Below are 18,599 nucleotides of genomic sequence, written 5' to 3'. Positions count from 1 at the left end.
TTCCTCACTGTTTAGTGGCGAACCCCAGAAAGTGCAAAACCAGCTGCAAGCCATCAGAAAATGGCAATAAGTGAGACGAATTGCCTGAATTTGACTTAATTGGGGGAAAATAAAATAAGCTCTGGTACACGTTAAAGTAACCTGATAAAATAGTCTTTGTTTAGCCAGTCACATGACAATAAAAGTATCCTAACCCACCAAAAAGGTTTCTATTGGCAGTTACTGATTAATAACCTTTTGTTAACGTTACTATCCGCATTTCAAATTGTGCCCTAAAAGTGCTTGAACTATTTTTGTACACTATGATCAAAACCCACACAAAGAGTACCTTCTGGGCTGGATTACCTTACTGTGGAACAAGCACTTTCTGCAAGAAATTAACTTGAACTTGTAAAACTCTTATCTTTATTGTAGGTAGATTTTAGACATATTTACTAAGGGTTTGGCCAAATAGGCTTCATCACCCCGCTGAAGTTCGCCCAAATGACAAGTCAATTTTACAGTTGTTGAATTCAAACACTAGATGGCACTATTGGATGTACTTCACAGGCCTTAAATTGGCTTTAGCTCTCAAGGACGTCAAGTCCTGTTGCAAAGTTTTCACCAGGAAGGAATCATAGAGGGGAAAAATGATATTCTGTGTTAAATATCAAGATCTTTCAATTACAAGTGCTGCCTGCTTGTCAGATTACAGAGGCGGGATTTGAATACCTTGAAATTTGTTTAATTAAATATAAGCATTAACAGCTGTACATTTGTTACATATCTTCTAACTCTTGACCTTGAATCTGAATTTTTTACTATAGTGATGACATTTTTTACTGAGCATTATTACGAACAAATAATTAAAATTACCTGTACCAATTTAGTAAGTGATGTCACATTATTTTTCCTCTTTGTCAACAGCACATGAATTTCAGCAACAGTGGGGAGAAAATCCATAAATAATGTATGACTGTTGCAGGAGAACATTGTTGAAGATTATGCTTCTGGGGTCCTGAGCATGTGTGAATGTGCGCGCACAGAGCGTCAAGATCCATGCAGCAGATGTCCAATAAGACGTCTCATTTCCTGTTTGCCAGGGGCAGTGGCTCCTGCTTAGATCCAGGTTTTACATTTCAGGGCAGCTGGATGTATATGGGCGAGGAGTTTATTGCACAAAAATGTCCAAGAATCTGTATTTACAGGTTTGAAGTGTTATGAATAATACAGTACAAAAACCAACACGGCATTGAATAACCAAACATTTTTGGTTTGTTCTCCAAAAGATGGCGATGAAGAGCCAGATAACACACCAATTTTAAAAGTACATTTGCTCTGACACTTCAGCCAAACCGAGCTACAGGGGGACCGATCTTTTTAGTTCAGACTAGCAGAGACAAATGTGTTAAAACTGCTCATTTGAGAATCAGCTGAGCTGAAAGTTATGAAAGGATTCAACGTCTTTCCAAATACAGTAGATGAAGGAACAATAGAGACACGAAAGATTTGTGAAGATGAGACTGACAAAGAAGCAGTGGTGTGATTTCCTTCAGCACACCTCTGCAATTTTCATAGATGTGATGCATGTGCCATGAAAACCGGAATGAGCCACTGATCAAGGAGCGAGGTCGGCCAAAGCTGGGAAAGTTCAGCTAAGGTATTTAACCACCAGGAACATGACAAAGCAAGTAGCCAGCATTCCAGCCATCATGATGAACTTGTCCTGCGTGGCTCGCTTCTCGATCAAACGCATGACTGTGTTCGACAAACCCAACATGTTTGCGACATCCAACATCTTTTTATGGGTACCCTAAAAAAATCAAAAGAGAAAGAAGGTGCAAGATGTTACCAAGAATCTGCAGGTTTCTGAATAATGTTTTAACACCGGGAGCAACAGAAACATTCGTTCACTCAGGAAAATATCTGAGGTACACATCACCCCCTCCCCCTCATTTCCCCAAAACCACAGTCAGAGACGGTCTCTCACGCTCGGTGATAATCAGAGCTTCAGGAAGAGCACACACTCCTCCCTGGAAACACACGGTCAGCGTCTATATGCGCATGCATGACCTCAAACCACTGTTGTTATTGTGAACTAAAACGTTTTGTTTTCATTCATTGACGGGGAACTTCAAAATTCCATATTTTTTCCAAATCGAAGATTTAACATAAATGGTTCATATATTATCATTTTCAGCATTATTTTTGATATATAGTATCTGTAAAATGTTCCATTGGTTTTCTCAGAGATAATGTGCTTACAGGATAAGAAGAAACCTAACACGTTTTATAACCTGCATATATTCACCTCTGAAACATCGGTTTGATACTGTAAATGTGGTTGGATGCATGTTGCAGCAAAATATACGCTGCGTCCCAATTCGCATACCATCCGTCCTAAATAATATTCGAAAATAGAATTAGTATGTCCCAAATCGTAGTATGTTGAAAAGAGTATTCCAAAGATACCCGGATGGTCTACTGTTTCCGGTCAGAATTCAAAGTGCGGATCGACGCACACTCTAATGGCTGATATTACGAGGATTCGATTAGCACTACAAATGCAGATAAACAGTGTTTAAAAAACTACATAGTCCGACGGTTAAGTAGAGAGGTTTAGATTAAGGGGCTTTAGTAATCAATTATGAGTATTTAACCTGACGAAAAGATATTTATTCAATGTTATCCACATTATATTTCACCTGCAGCAGCATTGAGAGCTTTTGTAATGATACGTTTGGCCATTACCTTTTAAACACATCATTATATTTAAACTGCAAACATATGAGAGGAGTCTCTGCATTAAAGACCCACGAATGGCAGGTCAATTCTCTCCGATACGGTAGGAAATTAAATTGAATGTGGAGGATTTTAACTGTGACGATGATTGACAGGACAGTTTAAACAGTGACGGGACCATAGACTGTAAAAAAAATATGGGCGTAGTGTCCGTGACGCCACCCATAGGATTCTGAAGAGCAGTTTTGAAGCACAAAGTAGGGTCGAGCTGACCGTTGCCATCTTGGCAGAGCGTCATCGTGCTTCAGAAAATGGGCAAAGAGGCGGGACGTGTGTGGAGCTGAGGTGACACGATGACTAACAGACAGCAGACAAACAGCAATCCACCTGTCACTCAAATTGGCCACGCCCTTAATTATGCAGAACTTTAATGTTGCGTTCACACCAAACGCGAATAGAGCGTCAAAATCGCGTCTACAGCATCTAGTTGGACACTTGAATCCATTCCCGTGTCCAATTCAGACGCGCGTATAAATCTACCGTTTGAAGCGAAATAGAGGCACTCCAGGAGAAATATGTCATAAAACACCACTCTGCCTCTTTTCATTAAAAATATATATTAAACATTAATAGCCACACAAATGTGGTCCAGGCAACGCACTACATTATCTTCACTGCATGTATATTTAAATATCTTTAAAAAATAAAGTTATAAAACGTCAGAAGGACTAGCCGAGGTAAGGCTGCTCTCGCCCGGGTTAATGAGCGCTGAGTGCCCGGTGATCGCCTGGATCTCACAACTCCACAAACGCAAGATAATATTTTTTAAATAGGCGCTCTCTTTATAAATAAACCACATATTTGAGCTTTAAACAACTACATTCTCACCTGAAAAAGTCTTAAAGCTACCTTTTGTGACCTTTTGTTTACCACGTGACAGCAGCAAGCAGGCTCCTGATTGGTTAACATGGCGCAAATTGACGCCAAAGTTTTTCAACTCGGGCGTCAGACGCGAATTCGCTTCAAACACGTGAATGCACAAAAAGCACCATCCAAAAAAGAATGAGGCGGAACCGTGTCCATCGCACCGCAGGACCTCCAGACCCGCGTCAACGTGCCTTTCCATTGACTTAACATTGAAATCACTCGCTCCTGACGCTCTATTCGCGTTTGGTGTGAACGCAGCATTAGTCTTTATATAATGTAAACGAATGAGTTATTAAAAAAAAATTCAAATTAGAAATTCTTAATTTTTAGTTTAAGAAAACTAAAAAGGGGCAATAGTCTGGAAACAGCTATTTTTCCGTACTTTTCCAAACTGTGTTGGAACCCTGAATTGAAATAAAGCTGAAATAAAATAATATAATAAATATTAGATGGAAAAACGTAGAAATTTGACCACTAACGGAAATGAAATAGTAGAAAAAGTACTAAAACAAAACCAACACATTTACTAAAACAGACTTAAATTTAAAGTTAATTAAAAAAAAATGGAATAACTAATATAATGGTATATAAATAATGCTAAAATATCACTGCCTCAAACACCTACAGTTAAAAACTATAAATGGATCAATAGATCTATTGTTTTTCCTCAATCTTGTGTTCATTTCATTTGTCATTAAACGAGTATATTAGCCATTGGCACTTTATCAACAATTAGTCAAGCATTATTTGAAATGTTTAGAAACACCCTGATAAGAGGATAAAAAAAAAATTCCCCTTCCTGGTCTCCAATGAAATCCGCCCTGCATTCTGTGTCACACAGACCTTAAGCGTGCTCCTCTGGTCTCTCAGGCCGTTCAGGATGCTGGAGCCTGAGCCCAGCAGGTCGTCCATTCCTCTGTGAGCGTTTTGTAGACTGCTGCTAAACTGCAGGGTTTCATCAATAGGGATGGAGGTGTCTGCATCCTACACAAAAAGACACGTGCAAAATTATGCCTTCATAGTAGTGTGATGTAACGTTTATAGACTGATGAGTGATACTGAAACGGTTTTGGCAAAAACTACGCAGAAGAATGTGTGTGGTCTACTGACGTTTGTTGTGAAGCTTCGGCTCAAGAGCTCCTCTCTGTCTCTCTCCTGAGCCTCGCGAGCGTAACGTCTGTGCTGGAAGTTCCTCAGGGCTGTCTGAAGATGCTGCACATCATACTTCAACTGATCAACACGCCTACAGAAAGAACAACACAGTCAGTGTCTTTTGGACCACACAGCAGCCCGCAGGGATTGTCTGGTGATGCAATAGTTGTAGAGTGCCTGCTCATATAAAGGATTAGTTCCCTTCAAAATGAAAATTTCATGATATTTTACTCCCATCTCATCCGAGATGTTCAGTCTTTCTTTCTTCAGTCGAAAAGAAAATACGTTTTTTGAGGAAAACATTCCAGGATTTCTCTACACACCATTGACTTCCATGGCAACCACAATGTTGAAGGTTCAAATCAATGGACCTTCAGAGGCTCTGCACGATCCCAGACGAGGAATAGGGTCTTATCTATCGAAACGATCGACCATTTTCAAAAAAAAAATAAAAAATTAATATACTTTTTAACCTAAATTGCTCATCTTGCGCTGCTCTGCGACGTGCCATGGATTGCGTAATAACGTCGAAACGGTCACACTAGACATAGGTGGAAATACAAAAAAACACTCCATATTCAACTTCAAAATCGTCTGACATCGATGATTTACCTTTTTTTGGTAAAGGGCGTTTGTATTAGTCTTCGCATGTAAACACAGGTGCGGTACTTCTGCTGTCTAGTGTGACCTTTTCGACTTGATTACGCAATCCTTGGCACGTCGCAGAGCAGTGCAAGATGAGCAATTTAGGTTAAAAAGGTTCGGTTTTTAATTTTGTTTGGTTTTTTTACAAATGGCCGATAGTTTCGCTAGACAAGACTCTATTCCTCGTCTGGGATGGCGCAGCGCCTCTGAAGCCCTTCTAAGCTCTTTGAAACTGCATTGATTTTGACCTTCAACATTTTGGTTGCCATGGAAGTCAATGGTATGGAGAAAAATCCTGGAATGTTTTCCTCAAAAAACTTAATTTCTTTTCAACTGAAGAGAGAAAGATATGAACATCTCGGATGAGATGGGGGTGAGTAAAACATCAGGAAATTTTCATTTTGAAGTGAACTAATCCTTTAAATGAGCAGTAGGGCTGTGCGATATTCAAGAAAAATGCGATATACGATATCCTTGTTAAATAATGCGATATTCGATATGCGATGCCATATTGCTTTAAGTGTGCAAAATCTATTTCTTTCCCCAACTGATATCATAACCGACTGTGTTTACATGAATACTCATCAAGACAGCCATTTTGACATAACTGTGTGTGTGTTTGACCGTTCGAGTGTGTAACAAGACACAAAAAAAAAGAACGGCTTGTGCGCATGTTTCGGTGTGTGTGTCAGACAGCGCGAGACTGCAAGGAGTCGTTTTCCGCAAGTTATTGCGTTTAATAACTGTTTTTAACGTCACGCAAGTCACATAAGTAACAGTCGTGTGCCCAGTCTATTCTCTGCTATATGCGTCAACCTAAAACATATACTTTTCACAATATTAAAGTAGACTATTAAAATCATTCAGATATTGCGTGCCCTTGTGATATGTACATTGCGATATGTACATTTGCGATATTTCGATATATTGCGCAGCCCTAATGAGCAGGCACAAAAGCTCTTTATTGTCTGGTGATCACCAGACAATAAAGAGCTTTTGCTTTCATAAACAGCTAAAAATGAATTACAAATCAAACTTTTCACATTTTATTTATATCACTTGGGGTTCAACAGCAAGGATTATACAAAGGCTCAGAGCTAGTGTAAGAGAATTTGAGGCTAGTAATTAGAACTGTGTCCAGTTATTATTGAAAAATCTTTTATTTTATTTTGTTAATTTATATATTTTTATATTTAATGATGATTTTGTATATATTTTATTGTGTTGTAGGGCCAAGAAAAATATTGAACCAGTGGGCTGACTGGGCCAACAGACAAAAACCTGATTGTTCAGTTGTTATGACTAAATACAGAAAAACATTTATGACGTATTAGATATAGGTCTAACAATCACTTAAATTACAGACGTGTCGAAGCTCGGATTCCTATTGTTAGACCAATTTACCAACATTAACCTGGATTGTGAGAAAATTGTTGTTTCCGTGTAGGTCATGCGCACACACACAGTCATGCAGGCACTCTTCGGGAAGCTTCTGTACGATATTCAGTGTTTTGTGAGTGTAACAGGTGTGTTGGCCTCAGGTGTGTTTGTGCAGTGCTTTAGCCAGGCTTTGCCACACACGACAGGAATGTTGGTGATGACGTGACTGCAGACGGAATGTTTTCACTGGATCCCACTGCCACGGGGCGCACACACAACACAAACACTCCTAACCTTCATCACCTCACATCACATCATCCTTCATTTGGCAGTGGCTTTCTTATTCAAAGCAACTTGCATTATGTCTTTTTCTACAGGGACTGTCCTCCCAGAGCAACTTGCCTTCTCACGGTGGACACGATTGCAGTAGCTTATGAATCTCCTGATCTTTGAACCTACAACGTTGAGGTAGTCATCTATCCAACACTCAATAGTCCAGCTTCCACTTACTCACATGCTGGACTGCTCTGTGGGTGGTTAATGATTACAGATCAAATTGGAATCTAATTTAATCTTCTGACAGGAAGGATATTTTGCTCTAGTTGGCAATTCTCCAGAAACCAACCTCTGATCAGGATGAGGACTGGATTTAAGAAGGCACTAGTGGATATTTTTACTGATGCACTCACAGTTTGGCATTTTGACGGCGGTTTGGCGGCTCTTTACTGGCTAGTATCTCGAGTCGCTCCAGCTGATTAAAGATCTGATCAATTCTGGCTTGAAGTTCATTCTCAAGTACTGCAAAAATAAAACACAAGCATCAGAAAATATAAGTACACAAATAAGAATCATATCAAGTTCATCACAAAGTACTTCACATACGTTACCATTCAAGTTGGGGGTGGCATGCTCACCAAAGCTGCTTTTATTTGATCGAAAATACAGTAAAAACTGTAATAATGAATTAATATTTAAAATTATATTTTAAAATCATGTAATTTATCCTGTAATGGCAAATTACTTTTCAGTGTCACGTGATTCTTCAGAAATCATTCGATTTCCCGCTCAAGAAACATTTCTTATTATTATCAGTGTTGAAAACTGTTGTGCCGCTTTATTTTGTAGAATTTTCTTTTTTTGGGGGGGGGGGGGGGGGGGTTCAGAATTTTTTTATGAATAGAAAGTTCAAATAGAAAATCTGGAATGAAAATCTTGACTAGTTGAAATAAAAACATTTTGTAACAAAAGAGTCTAAATGTCAATTTACATCAATTTAATGCATGCATTGCTTGCTGAATAAAATTAATAATTTGTAATATATGACAACATAATCACTATTGGCTAGAATTTAAATATTTGAGCATCCTTAGTCAACACACACACATACATACATACATATATATATATATATATATATAAATAAGGATGCACAAATATTTGAATTCTGGCCAATACTGATAATTATTATGTCTGATAAAGATAAATGGCTGATATTAAAATTATATTATTAAACATAATTAATATTAAACAATTTAGCCATTTGAAATGCTACAAGTTTAAATACACAAAGCACTAAGTTGTAATGAGTTAGAATAAGTAACAGGTAAAGATGGAATCAAGCATTGATCCAGAGATTGGGAATGAGTGCAGCTTCCTTGAGGAGAACCACTGAGAGAGTTGGTGGGAAAGTTATCACACAGGCAGTCTGCCCTGACCCCCCACCCACTGAGACAATGCAATCTCACAGTCGCTCTCACACAGACAAACGTACGCATACGTTACGCATCCTTCCCGCCTATGACATCTCATATGATGTCATAAGTATGGGTAGGAGACGGTTATCTTATTCAGACTCACACAGAGCCACAACACCACCTCAAACACACACACAAACCACACCACTCCACACTTCTCGCCCTCCTATCCAGCATCCATTCTTTATGCCCCCCACCCCATTACTCCTCCCTGTCCTTCCTGCCGTGGCACCAGCCTGGCTCTCTGCACGAGCTCCACCTCTACAGAACAATCAGCTGGTCAGTGGCACCGAAATGACACTGCCTGCTGCTCAAAGGACCCCCTTTACATGTGGTTTCACATCTAGGTTATCCGATCACAAGTGGAAAATACTGGTGTGAATGGGGTGATCACTGAAATCACATTAAGAGGTCGTGGAAAACACATTTAACCACAAAAATGTTAGAGTTAAATGTTAATCGGTACGCAGGTGTAAATAAGCCCTAGGACAGATGCTGATCGGGACTGGTTACGTCACATTGTTATAACTGGTGTTACCTGGTGCGCTTTCTCAGTTCTTTAATATGTTGCATGAAAATAAAGATGTTAATTTATGTGGTGATTAAATATCAACGAAAAATGGGCATCGTTATGGGAAATGACACAGAAACAACTAATTTCTGAGTGCAGGACCGTCATACAGCTCAGAGTAGGAAGATACTAAAGTTTCAAAAATCATTGTCTCATGATATTAAAAATTGGGTAGACCAAAAATGTAGTACTACAATATTGACATTCTGGTTCAATATATACCTATGTGTCTGGTATGGCCTATACGACACCTGGTATATACTTTTTCATGTTCGGATTTAAAATTCAAGTGAATTTTCAAAGCAAAAAATCATAATGTTAATGTTTATAATATCTTTGTGCCTTTTAGTCGCATTTAGCAGTTAAGATTTTGCTTTTGTATGCGGGTACACCGCATGCAGCCGGTAGACACATTACCAATCTAGGATAAATAATCAGCTTTTAGATTCAATTCATATTCATAAACGAAACTGCCTCAGCTCTGACTATCATAATGTTTAAGAGTATGTGTCTTATTTGTATCCTGACGTCTCTGTGGGATTGGGGATCTTTATTTGTGCTATGCAAGCACACAGACAGACACACACACACACACACAGACTTACAGTGGACTGACTGACGGTCTGTTGTCTCCAGTCGTCCCATCTGAGACTGAACTTCCTGAATTTGTCTGGCAGTGAAAGACACGGAGGTGAGAGAAAAGGGAGAGGGTTAAACACACTGTACATTATGAAAGTCATTATTCACTGTTGTTAGAAACATTAGGGGACTTCAAGTTCATAAGGATGTCCCGCTATCTAGTGTGACGTCTCTGCTGTCATAGCATTATTGCTCTACATTATAGTTTAACCTCACTCCTGGCACACTAAACAGATGGCAGACCATAACTAAGCATGATAACAACCAAATACATTTATTTTAGATTCATAAACAGGAAAAACAAACAAACAGAGGAAGCAAAAGCAACGTTATCTTCTTCGTTTAACAGATGCTGTCAGACCAAAGCAGCTTGTCACATTTCCATACAATAGATTCCAAAGAGCCTTTTATTTATTACATGTTGTACCGAACTTATGAAAACGTTCGGCATTTAATATTTCAGTTGACTAGTAAGTTAACGTTTAGCCAGCCAATTTATTTCAAAATTATCAGCAGAATGAGCAAACTCACTTATTGGTCTGATGGTAAAGCATCTCCATCTTCGCTGACGGTTAAAGGAGCCACCAAAACACGGTAAAAAATAAAAAGGGACTCTAATCGAAAGTTATGCAATGTTTTGTCATCCGTTTCGTTTAGTTTCACATATCCCTATCAAGTATACACGTCACCAAGAAAAAAGGACCTCTTTTAGGCACCCTCTCAACCGCCTGACTGTAAAAACACACTGATAGACCATAGAAAATAGATAGACGAGAGAACAGCGCCAACTGTGGCGGATGGTATTCCTTTTTCATTTATGAAGCACAAATAAACACAATAGTGGACCAATGTGTTGTATAGAAAATAAGTCTAAAATACATAAAAAACACACACACACATAAGTAAAATAAAAACGATTGCTTTTCCATAGCCTAGGCCCAGCAACCGCAAGATTACTTCTCAACTTCATTTACATTTATGCATTTGGCAGACGCTTTTATCCCAAGCGACAATCCCCCTGGAGCAACATGGAGTAAAGTGCCTTGCTCAAGGACACACTGGTGGTGACTGCTGGGATCAAACCAGCGACCTTCTGCGTATCAGTTCCATGGGTTAACCCACTGGACCACCATCTCACACAAACTTCATCTCACACAAACTTTAACCTTGATCTTGGATATACACTCACCTAAAGGATTATTAGGAACACCGTACTAATACTGTGTTTGACCTTCAGAACTGCCTTAATTCTACGTGGCATTGATTCAACAAGGTGCTGAATGCATTCTTTAGAAATGTTGGCCCATATTGATTGGATAGCATCTTACAGTTGATGGAGATTTGTGGGATGCACATTCAGGGCACGAAGTTCCCGTTCCACCACATCCCAAAGATGCTCTATTGGGTTGAGATCTGGTGACTGTGGGGGCCATTTTAGTACAGTGAACTTATTGTCATGTTCAAGAAACCAATTTGAAATGATTAAAGCTTTGTGACGTTATCCTGCTGGAAGTAGCCATCAGAGGATGGGTACATGGTGGTCACAAAGGGATGGACATGGTCAGAAACAATGCTCAGGTAGGCCGTGGCATTTAAACGATGCCCATTTGGCAATAAGGGGCCTAAAGTGTGCCCAGAAAACATCCCCCACACCATTACACCACCACCACCAGCCTGCACAGTGGTAACAAGGCATGATGGATCCATGTTCTCATTCTGTTTACGCCAAATTCTGACTCTACCATCTGAATGTCTCAACAGAAATCGAGACTCATCAGACCAGGCAACATTTTTCCAGTCTTCAACTGTCCAATTTTGGTGAGCTTGTGCAATTTGTAGCCTCTTTTTCCTATTTGTAGTGGAGATAAGTGGTACCCGGTGGGGTCTTCTGCTGTTGTAGCCCATCCGCCTCAAGGTTGTGCGTGTTGTGGCTTCACAAATGCTTTGCTGCATACCTCGGTTGTAACGAGTGGTTATTTCAGTCAAAGTTGCTCTTCTATCAGCTTGAATCAGTCGGCCCATTCTCCTCTGACCTCTAGCATCAACAAGGCATTCTTGCCCACAGGACTGCCGCATACTGGATGTTTTTCCCTTTTCACACCATTCTTTGTAAACCCTAGAAATGGTTGTGCGTGAAAATCCCAGTAACTGAGCAGATTGTGAAATACTCAGACCGGCCCGTCTGGCACCAACAACCATGCCACGCTCAAAATTGCTTAAATCACCTTTCTTTCCCATTCCGACATTCAGTTTGGAGTTCAGGAGATTGTCTTGACCAGGACCACACCCCTAAATGCATTGAAGCAACTGTCATGTGATTGGTTGATTAGATAATTGCATTAATGAGAAATTGAATCAGAAATTGAATTAGGTGTTCCTAATAATCCTTTAGGTGAGTGTAGGCCACAGAAGTGTCTGACTGGCGTTTTCAATTCAGTTTAGTCAAATAGCAGGTGCAGGCCATTTAGGAATTTACAGTTTTTTTCCAACTGCTTACACACGTTTTCAAAACCGTGTCTCCTTTTTTCAAAACTCTTCACACAATTCCCAAAACTGCACACACAAAATGCAAAAAGCCTCACATCTCCTTCAAAATGTAACATATGGTCAACAAGTGCTGCCCTGAGATGGCTCTCCTTCATTCTCTTCTTTTCCCTCGTCCTCTTCTTCCTCTTCCTCCAACTCCTCTTCCTCCTCTTCCAACTCTTCGTCTTTGAATTTGTCCTTGCTTTTGTCCCCTGCCTCTCCCTCCTACTCCTCTTGCTCTCTTTCCATTGTTAGCATCCATTGTTCAAAACAGGTAATCTGACCTTTGACCTATGTATAGGCCTATACTTCAGCAATGCAGTGATTGGTTAGTGATCAGTTAAGCAATTAGTGTTTGCACATGCGAGGAGTGTGTGTTTGACCTGGGCTGCGTCCGAAAACCTAGGCAGTGACTCGTTGCCACGCTGCTTTATTAGACATTGGCTTGTAAGGCAGCGTTTGTGCATGAAGGCACCTCACGAAATTAATTTCGGACAGACTTCTTAGGCAGTGTAACCATTTAATGATCTACAGCAAAATAGAAAGAGCTTTGGTGAGAACTAAACAAATATTTAATTACTACATTAGTAATTTCTCGCTAGAAATGACATCAGAAGTAGAAAATGTTGGTAAAAACGTACATTTACACACAAACTGACCAGCAAACGCAACTTTCAGACGCCATCTTTTTTTCCAGCTCAACTGTCTCAGAATGGAACGCACAGGATTGTGGGATTTCAAAGGCAGCGAAGGATACAAATATGCTGCCTTCAAAAATCGTTCTGATTAAGGTCTCTCAGGAGACAGGAAGTGAAGCTAACATTAGATTCGGACGTGCCTTGGTGCCTTCCTGCCTTGAAATGTGTCCCCCGAAGGCAGCATTTTCCAGGTTTCGGACACAGCCCTGGTGAATAAGTTCAGCATTTTGATTGGTTGTGTTTGGAAAAGGAAAGCAAATCACTTCCTGTTAGATTTTTGTGTTTTAGGTAGAGAATTGTGTGTCGTGTTTTGAAAAAGTGTTTTATGCAATTGAAAAGTCTAAGGCTGAGAAAGTCAAAGGCTGAGAAATCGCTTATGGTTTTGGAGATTTGGTGTGTAGTTTTGCACTTTGAGTGAAGGGTTTCAAAATATGTGTGACATGAACAGATTTTGTGTGTAAGCAGTTGGAAAAAAAATGTTACTTAGGGACTCTATAACGCACCGGCAACCAATTAAGAGTCATTTAAATTGGAGTAATGTTCTCGTTTACGAATCTGGCTGCGGCATTTTGAACCATTTGAAGCCGTGACATAGGACATATATATTCCAACCAACATTACAAAAATCCAGACGAGATAATACGAAAGTATGTATGACTCTTTCCCGATTTTTAAAGGATAGGAAAGACTTTACTCTGGACAGAAGTTTTAACTGAAAAAAGCTTGACTTCTAACTACTGTATAATGTGTTGGTCACATTTAAGGGAGGACAGCTTGATGTAGGAATTCAAATTTCCAGAGTTAAATTTTTTTTTTTTATCACAGAGGGCCCAGAACAACTGCTATTACTCACATTTAACGTGTAAGAAGGGACCCACTTTATATTAAGTGGCCTTAACTACTATGTACTAACATTTTAATTAATCATTTGATACAATGCACTTATTGTGTACACACATGTTTGTACATTGTACTTACATTTTAAAAAATACCTGCATGTAATTACGTATGGAAACATTTTTTGTAGTTTCTAACCCTTTCTTGTCATTATGCTTCAAAGGCAGATTTGAGTGTCATCTAAAAATGGAAAGACACTCCATGCCTCCTATAGAATTAGGCCTAATGGAAGCATGTTAAGAGTAAGAAAAGTTGGAGCCACATGGAGCCTTGGGGAACAGCACAGGTTAGAGGAGCTACGGATCAAACAGAGCATCCAATGCTTATAGTGAAAAAGTTCTGTTACTAAGAAAAGATTTAAACCAACTAAGGATGTTCACACACTGTTCAAGGCTTGAAAATAGGATAAATGCCCTTTTACCCCATTTAAAAAGGCTTTTCTCCTGTTGTTCAACATCATATTAATTGTTAATTCAGTCTTTCATTCAACAAATACCAAACAAAATCAAATTACATTCAGAATTACAATCATATATGAACAAAACAAAACATATACAGCCAGGCATGTAAGCTAAAGAAATAAATGTAAAGACTCCCATAGAAATCTGATTGAAGAGTAGTCCTGATATTATTTTAGGATTAAAAACAATGCTTTTACTATATACCTATTTACATTTATCTACATAATATTTCACAAAATTAAAATTAAATGAATAATAAACTATAAGGTAGGCATTCTTTTGTTTGAATTCTTTTATTTAAACAAAGATGGTATTCATTAATCCTAGTCTGTAAGGAATTCATCTATGTCTGTGAATGAAATTTGTCAAAAATATTTGATCTTTTTCTCATACAGCTCTATATGAAGGTACAATAGGACTAAATGCCACATAAAATGGCATTTGATTTCTCATACAACTACATCACTTTCCTTTAGTACTGAAACACTGGAGATTTATTTCATGAACTAAAATTATGACTGTAAGATGAACACAATTAATTTCTAATAACATTAGAAAATAGAAGATATTGAATAATGCTGAAAGTGATTGAAATGAATGAAGACGAGACAGAGCAGAATAAACTGTGGCTAATAAAATTGTCCCCGTACAAAAATACAGCCTTGTGTTTTGGCGGAAAGTATAACCACAATGTTAAGTTTTTGTAAGGAAGATCTGAATGTTTAGATTAGAATGTGAACAGCAATTTGTAAAAAGCCTTAATCTTAAATCATGAATGAAGGTATTTTCCCCATGTGATCTCTGCATTCAGAAATCTGCTCCATAAAGCCTTTTAAATGACAGCTATTAATGTAAACCTCAATCCCATTCATCATTAATGTAAAACATGAATCATGCGGCAATTGTAGTTTTATGAAAGCAAATGCCATCATTCTTATAGTACGGTTACAGCTTGAGGCCCGGGGGAAGGTGTGTCGACTTTCATCCCTTGATGGAGCGTCAGTGACAGGAAGAACATAATGACAAAACTTCTCGGGGCTAGATTTTGTCAACTCCTTTCGCTCATCCCAGTTCTGTCTAATTATGTTGGTTTCCGCAGCCCTGTATTAGAAAACACTAGTCAGATCTGGTGCCTCCCATGCCTGGAGACACAGACACAAGAATAATGATATCAAAATTTCCACAAGAGAGACAGACAGACGAGGTGGTTTCTTTGTTGACCTGTTCATTACAGTTTGAAGCGAGTGAGTGGATGAAAGTGACATTGATTTTGCTACATTGGTTTTTTTTTTTTTTTTTGCCCTGTGGTTAAACCTCAACAATGTCATAACTGAATTCTTTAGAGACAGGTCTGTGTGTGCGTGTGTACGTGCGTGTGTGTGCGCGTGTGTGCGCTGCTACTACTTACTGCTACCCATAACACCTGAGAGATGTGCTTTTGTGAAGGTCTGTGTATGCCACTGGGCCATGTAATTTAACTGCACCTATAATGTTTATGTCCCTGTAAATAATTTATTTTAAGTGGACTTAAATAAATTGTTAAAATGTGTGTGTGTAAAGAATGAGACACAGCAGTTTCATACAAAATAGCACAGTCGGATTATTCCATGTATTAATTGTACTAATCTACAGTGTATTAATCTACACGAAAGTGAAAAATGCCAGTGCATATGGGTTTGTTTTTTACAGTTTTTCTCAATTGTTTACACACAAAATCTGGTACTTGAGACACAATGACCACGACATGTCACTCATGCACCAACCCCCTGAACCAATTCTGCTAAACTACAAGCACAATTCCTGCTTTACACTCAAAATGTAGTTCTAAAACACACTTTTTTCAAAACACTACACACAATTCTCTGCATTTGGCACAATTTTCATGCAGAAAATATCTTGTTTTCACAAGGAACACACTGCCATTCAAATATGCACACTGACTCATCACATAGGCAAACACCTGTCACACAGTTTTACAATTAGCAAACAGAGCTTTAGCATAAAAGGGCAACAGGTGAGCTCTTCTGTTTTGGAGCAGCATAGTTTTTTTTTTTTTTACTGTAACTGTGTACAGTAAATTCTTCTGTTGTTTTGTATGTAGACCACTGTATGTGCAACTTTGTAAAAATAAAATATATTTGTTACCGTCTATTTGTGTGTTCTGAGTATAAAAACAATATTCTCAAATATTTTACAACACACTAATGTATGTACTGTCTGTAGTAAGTGTAACACTGAACCAAAAAAAGACTGAAGTCATTATGATGAATGGAGAAGAAGTGTTTTCCATTCATCAGAGCGTTTTACATTGAGCACACCAGTGTTCAACTGGTTCTTATAAATGTCTATTCATATGATGGTTTGTGTGTGTCATTCGAAAACAAAATACCGTTTTGAGAAGAAATAACATTGTTTTGAATGTAAAGTTGAAGGAGAATTGAGGGGTTTTGCCCGTGTGTGTGTGTGTGTGTGTTTTGATTTGTGTGTAGAGAATGCAGCTTATGCTTATGAGTGTCTATTTAGCACACTCTGGCATTTATCTAAGTTTTGTAGTAACTTACATTTTTTAAAATGTTTTTGTATACATGACCCAGTCATTCTCTCTCAACGTTGTATTGTGGTGAGTTGTGACTTTGGTATGCGTTTCTTTGTGTGTGTGTGTGTGTGTGTGTGTGTGTGTGTGTGTGTGTGTGTGTGTGTGTGTGTGTGTGTGTGTGTGTGTGTGTGTGTGTGTGTGTGTGTGTGTGTGTGGGCATGTTTTCGTGAAATATCAGGACACAAATGTGTATAATGACATGGGTATGACACAGGTATTACAAAAAGAGGGTGAAATATGAGGACGTTCCCCATGTCCTCACTTTTCAAAATGCTTATAAATCACACAGAACAAGTTTTTTTTCACAGAAAGTGAACTGCACAGTCTCCTGTGAGGGTTAGGTTTAGGGACAGGGGCAGTGTAAGGGGATAGAAAATACGGTTTGTTCAGTATAAAAACCATTACGTCTATGGAGAGTCCCCACAAATATAGTGAACCAGACTCTGTGTGTGTGTGTGTGTGTGTGTGTGTGTGTGTGTGTGTGTGTGTGTGTGTGTGTGTGTGTGTGTGTGTGTGTGTGTGTGTGTGTGTGTGTGTGTGTGTGTGTGTGTGTGTGTGTGTGTGTGTGTGTGTGTGTGTATGTGTGTCTGTGTCTGTGTTCATGTTTTGGTGGGGACTTCAACCTGAATGCAACCTAAATGGTGGTCCCCATGAGGAATGAAGCTTATAAATCAGTCAGAATTTGTTTTTTGTTTTAAATGTAAAAATGTAGAAAGTTTTGTGTGATGGGTTGCTTTAGGGGTAGGGTTAGTGTAAGGGGACAGAATATACAGTTTGTACAGTATAAAAACCATTACGTCTATGGAGAGTCCCCACAAATATAGTGAACCAGACTCTGTGTGTGTGTGTGTGTGTGTGTGTGTGTGTGTGTGTGTGTGTGTGTGTGTGTGTGTGTGTGTGTGTGTGTGTGTGTGTGTGTGTGTGTGTGTGTGTGTGTGTGTGTGTGTGTGTGTGTGTGTGTGTGTGTGTGTGTGTGTGTGTGTGTGTGTGTGTGTGTGTGTGTGTGTGTGTGTGTGTGTGTGTGTGTGTGTTTATGTGTTGCTCACGATCAGGGCAGCTACCTGTTTTGACTGGTGTTGATGTTTACCCCCCCAAAAAACCCTCCCCCCAAACAATTAGTGTGGTGGGTGAGATGGGCAGGTCTGAATGGAAGCCAAATGGCGGTTGATGTCTGTCTCTCCAGGCTACCTTTCTGAAACAGTGCCCCTTTTTAAACTCCCGTCTACCCTCCATCCAGCTCGCCCCCAGCACTATCTCTCTTCATGCTCCTTCTTGCTCTTCACACACTCCATCCTTACTGTCATAACACCTCCTGAGGCCAAAAGGGATATTCAGGGAAAGAGAGAGGGAGGGAGACTTTCACAGGAATAAGCAGACAGGAGTCTTGAGAAATGGAGGTGGAGAGAAACAGGGATGATCATTCTGGGAAGAGGAAGTAGATAGAGAGCAATGACGCCGGCTGATGTTTTCGATCATATTTTCAGAGGTTACACATGTCAAAGCAATCTGTCCTCCAGCGACAGAGCATCATTCAACCTTCTTCCATCACACAAACTCACACACCTGTGAACCAGAGGCAGGGGGGTTTGTCAGGTGTTGGTGATTTGTGAATGCCCCTGATGACCTGTTTGG

General features: G+C 39.3%; 1 protein-coding gene across 1 annotated transcript; it reads right to left on the bottom strand.

The window, feature by feature from the left end:
• Nucleotides 1–708: 708 nt before the first annotated feature.
• gosr2 (golgi SNAP receptor complex member 2) lies at nt 709–10,533 on the bottom strand. Its single transcript, XM_079821588.1, has 6 exons — nt 10,321–10,533; nt 9,756–9,820; nt 7,515–7,623; nt 4,759–4,891; nt 4,492–4,632; nt 709–1,792 (listed from the first exon to the last, which is right to left on the bottom strand). Exons 1-6 carry the CDS (start codon nt 10,347–10,349, stop codon nt 1,631–1,633), a joined length of 639 nt encoding a protein of 212 aa, XP_079677714.1. The 5' UTR covers nt 10,350–10,533; the 3' UTR covers nt 709–1,630.
• Between the last annotated feature and the right edge of the window lie 8,066 nt (nt 10,534–18,599).

Source organism: Gobio gobio, assembly GCF_949357685.1.
Source record: "Gobio gobio genome assembly, chromosome: 1".
NCBI classification, from domain to species: domain Eukaryota; kingdom Metazoa; phylum Chordata; class Actinopteri; order Cypriniformes; family Gobionidae; genus Gobio; species Gobio gobio.
The sequence above is the reverse complement of the archived record's forward strand: the minus strand, read 5'-3'. Positions and strand labels throughout refer to the sequence as shown.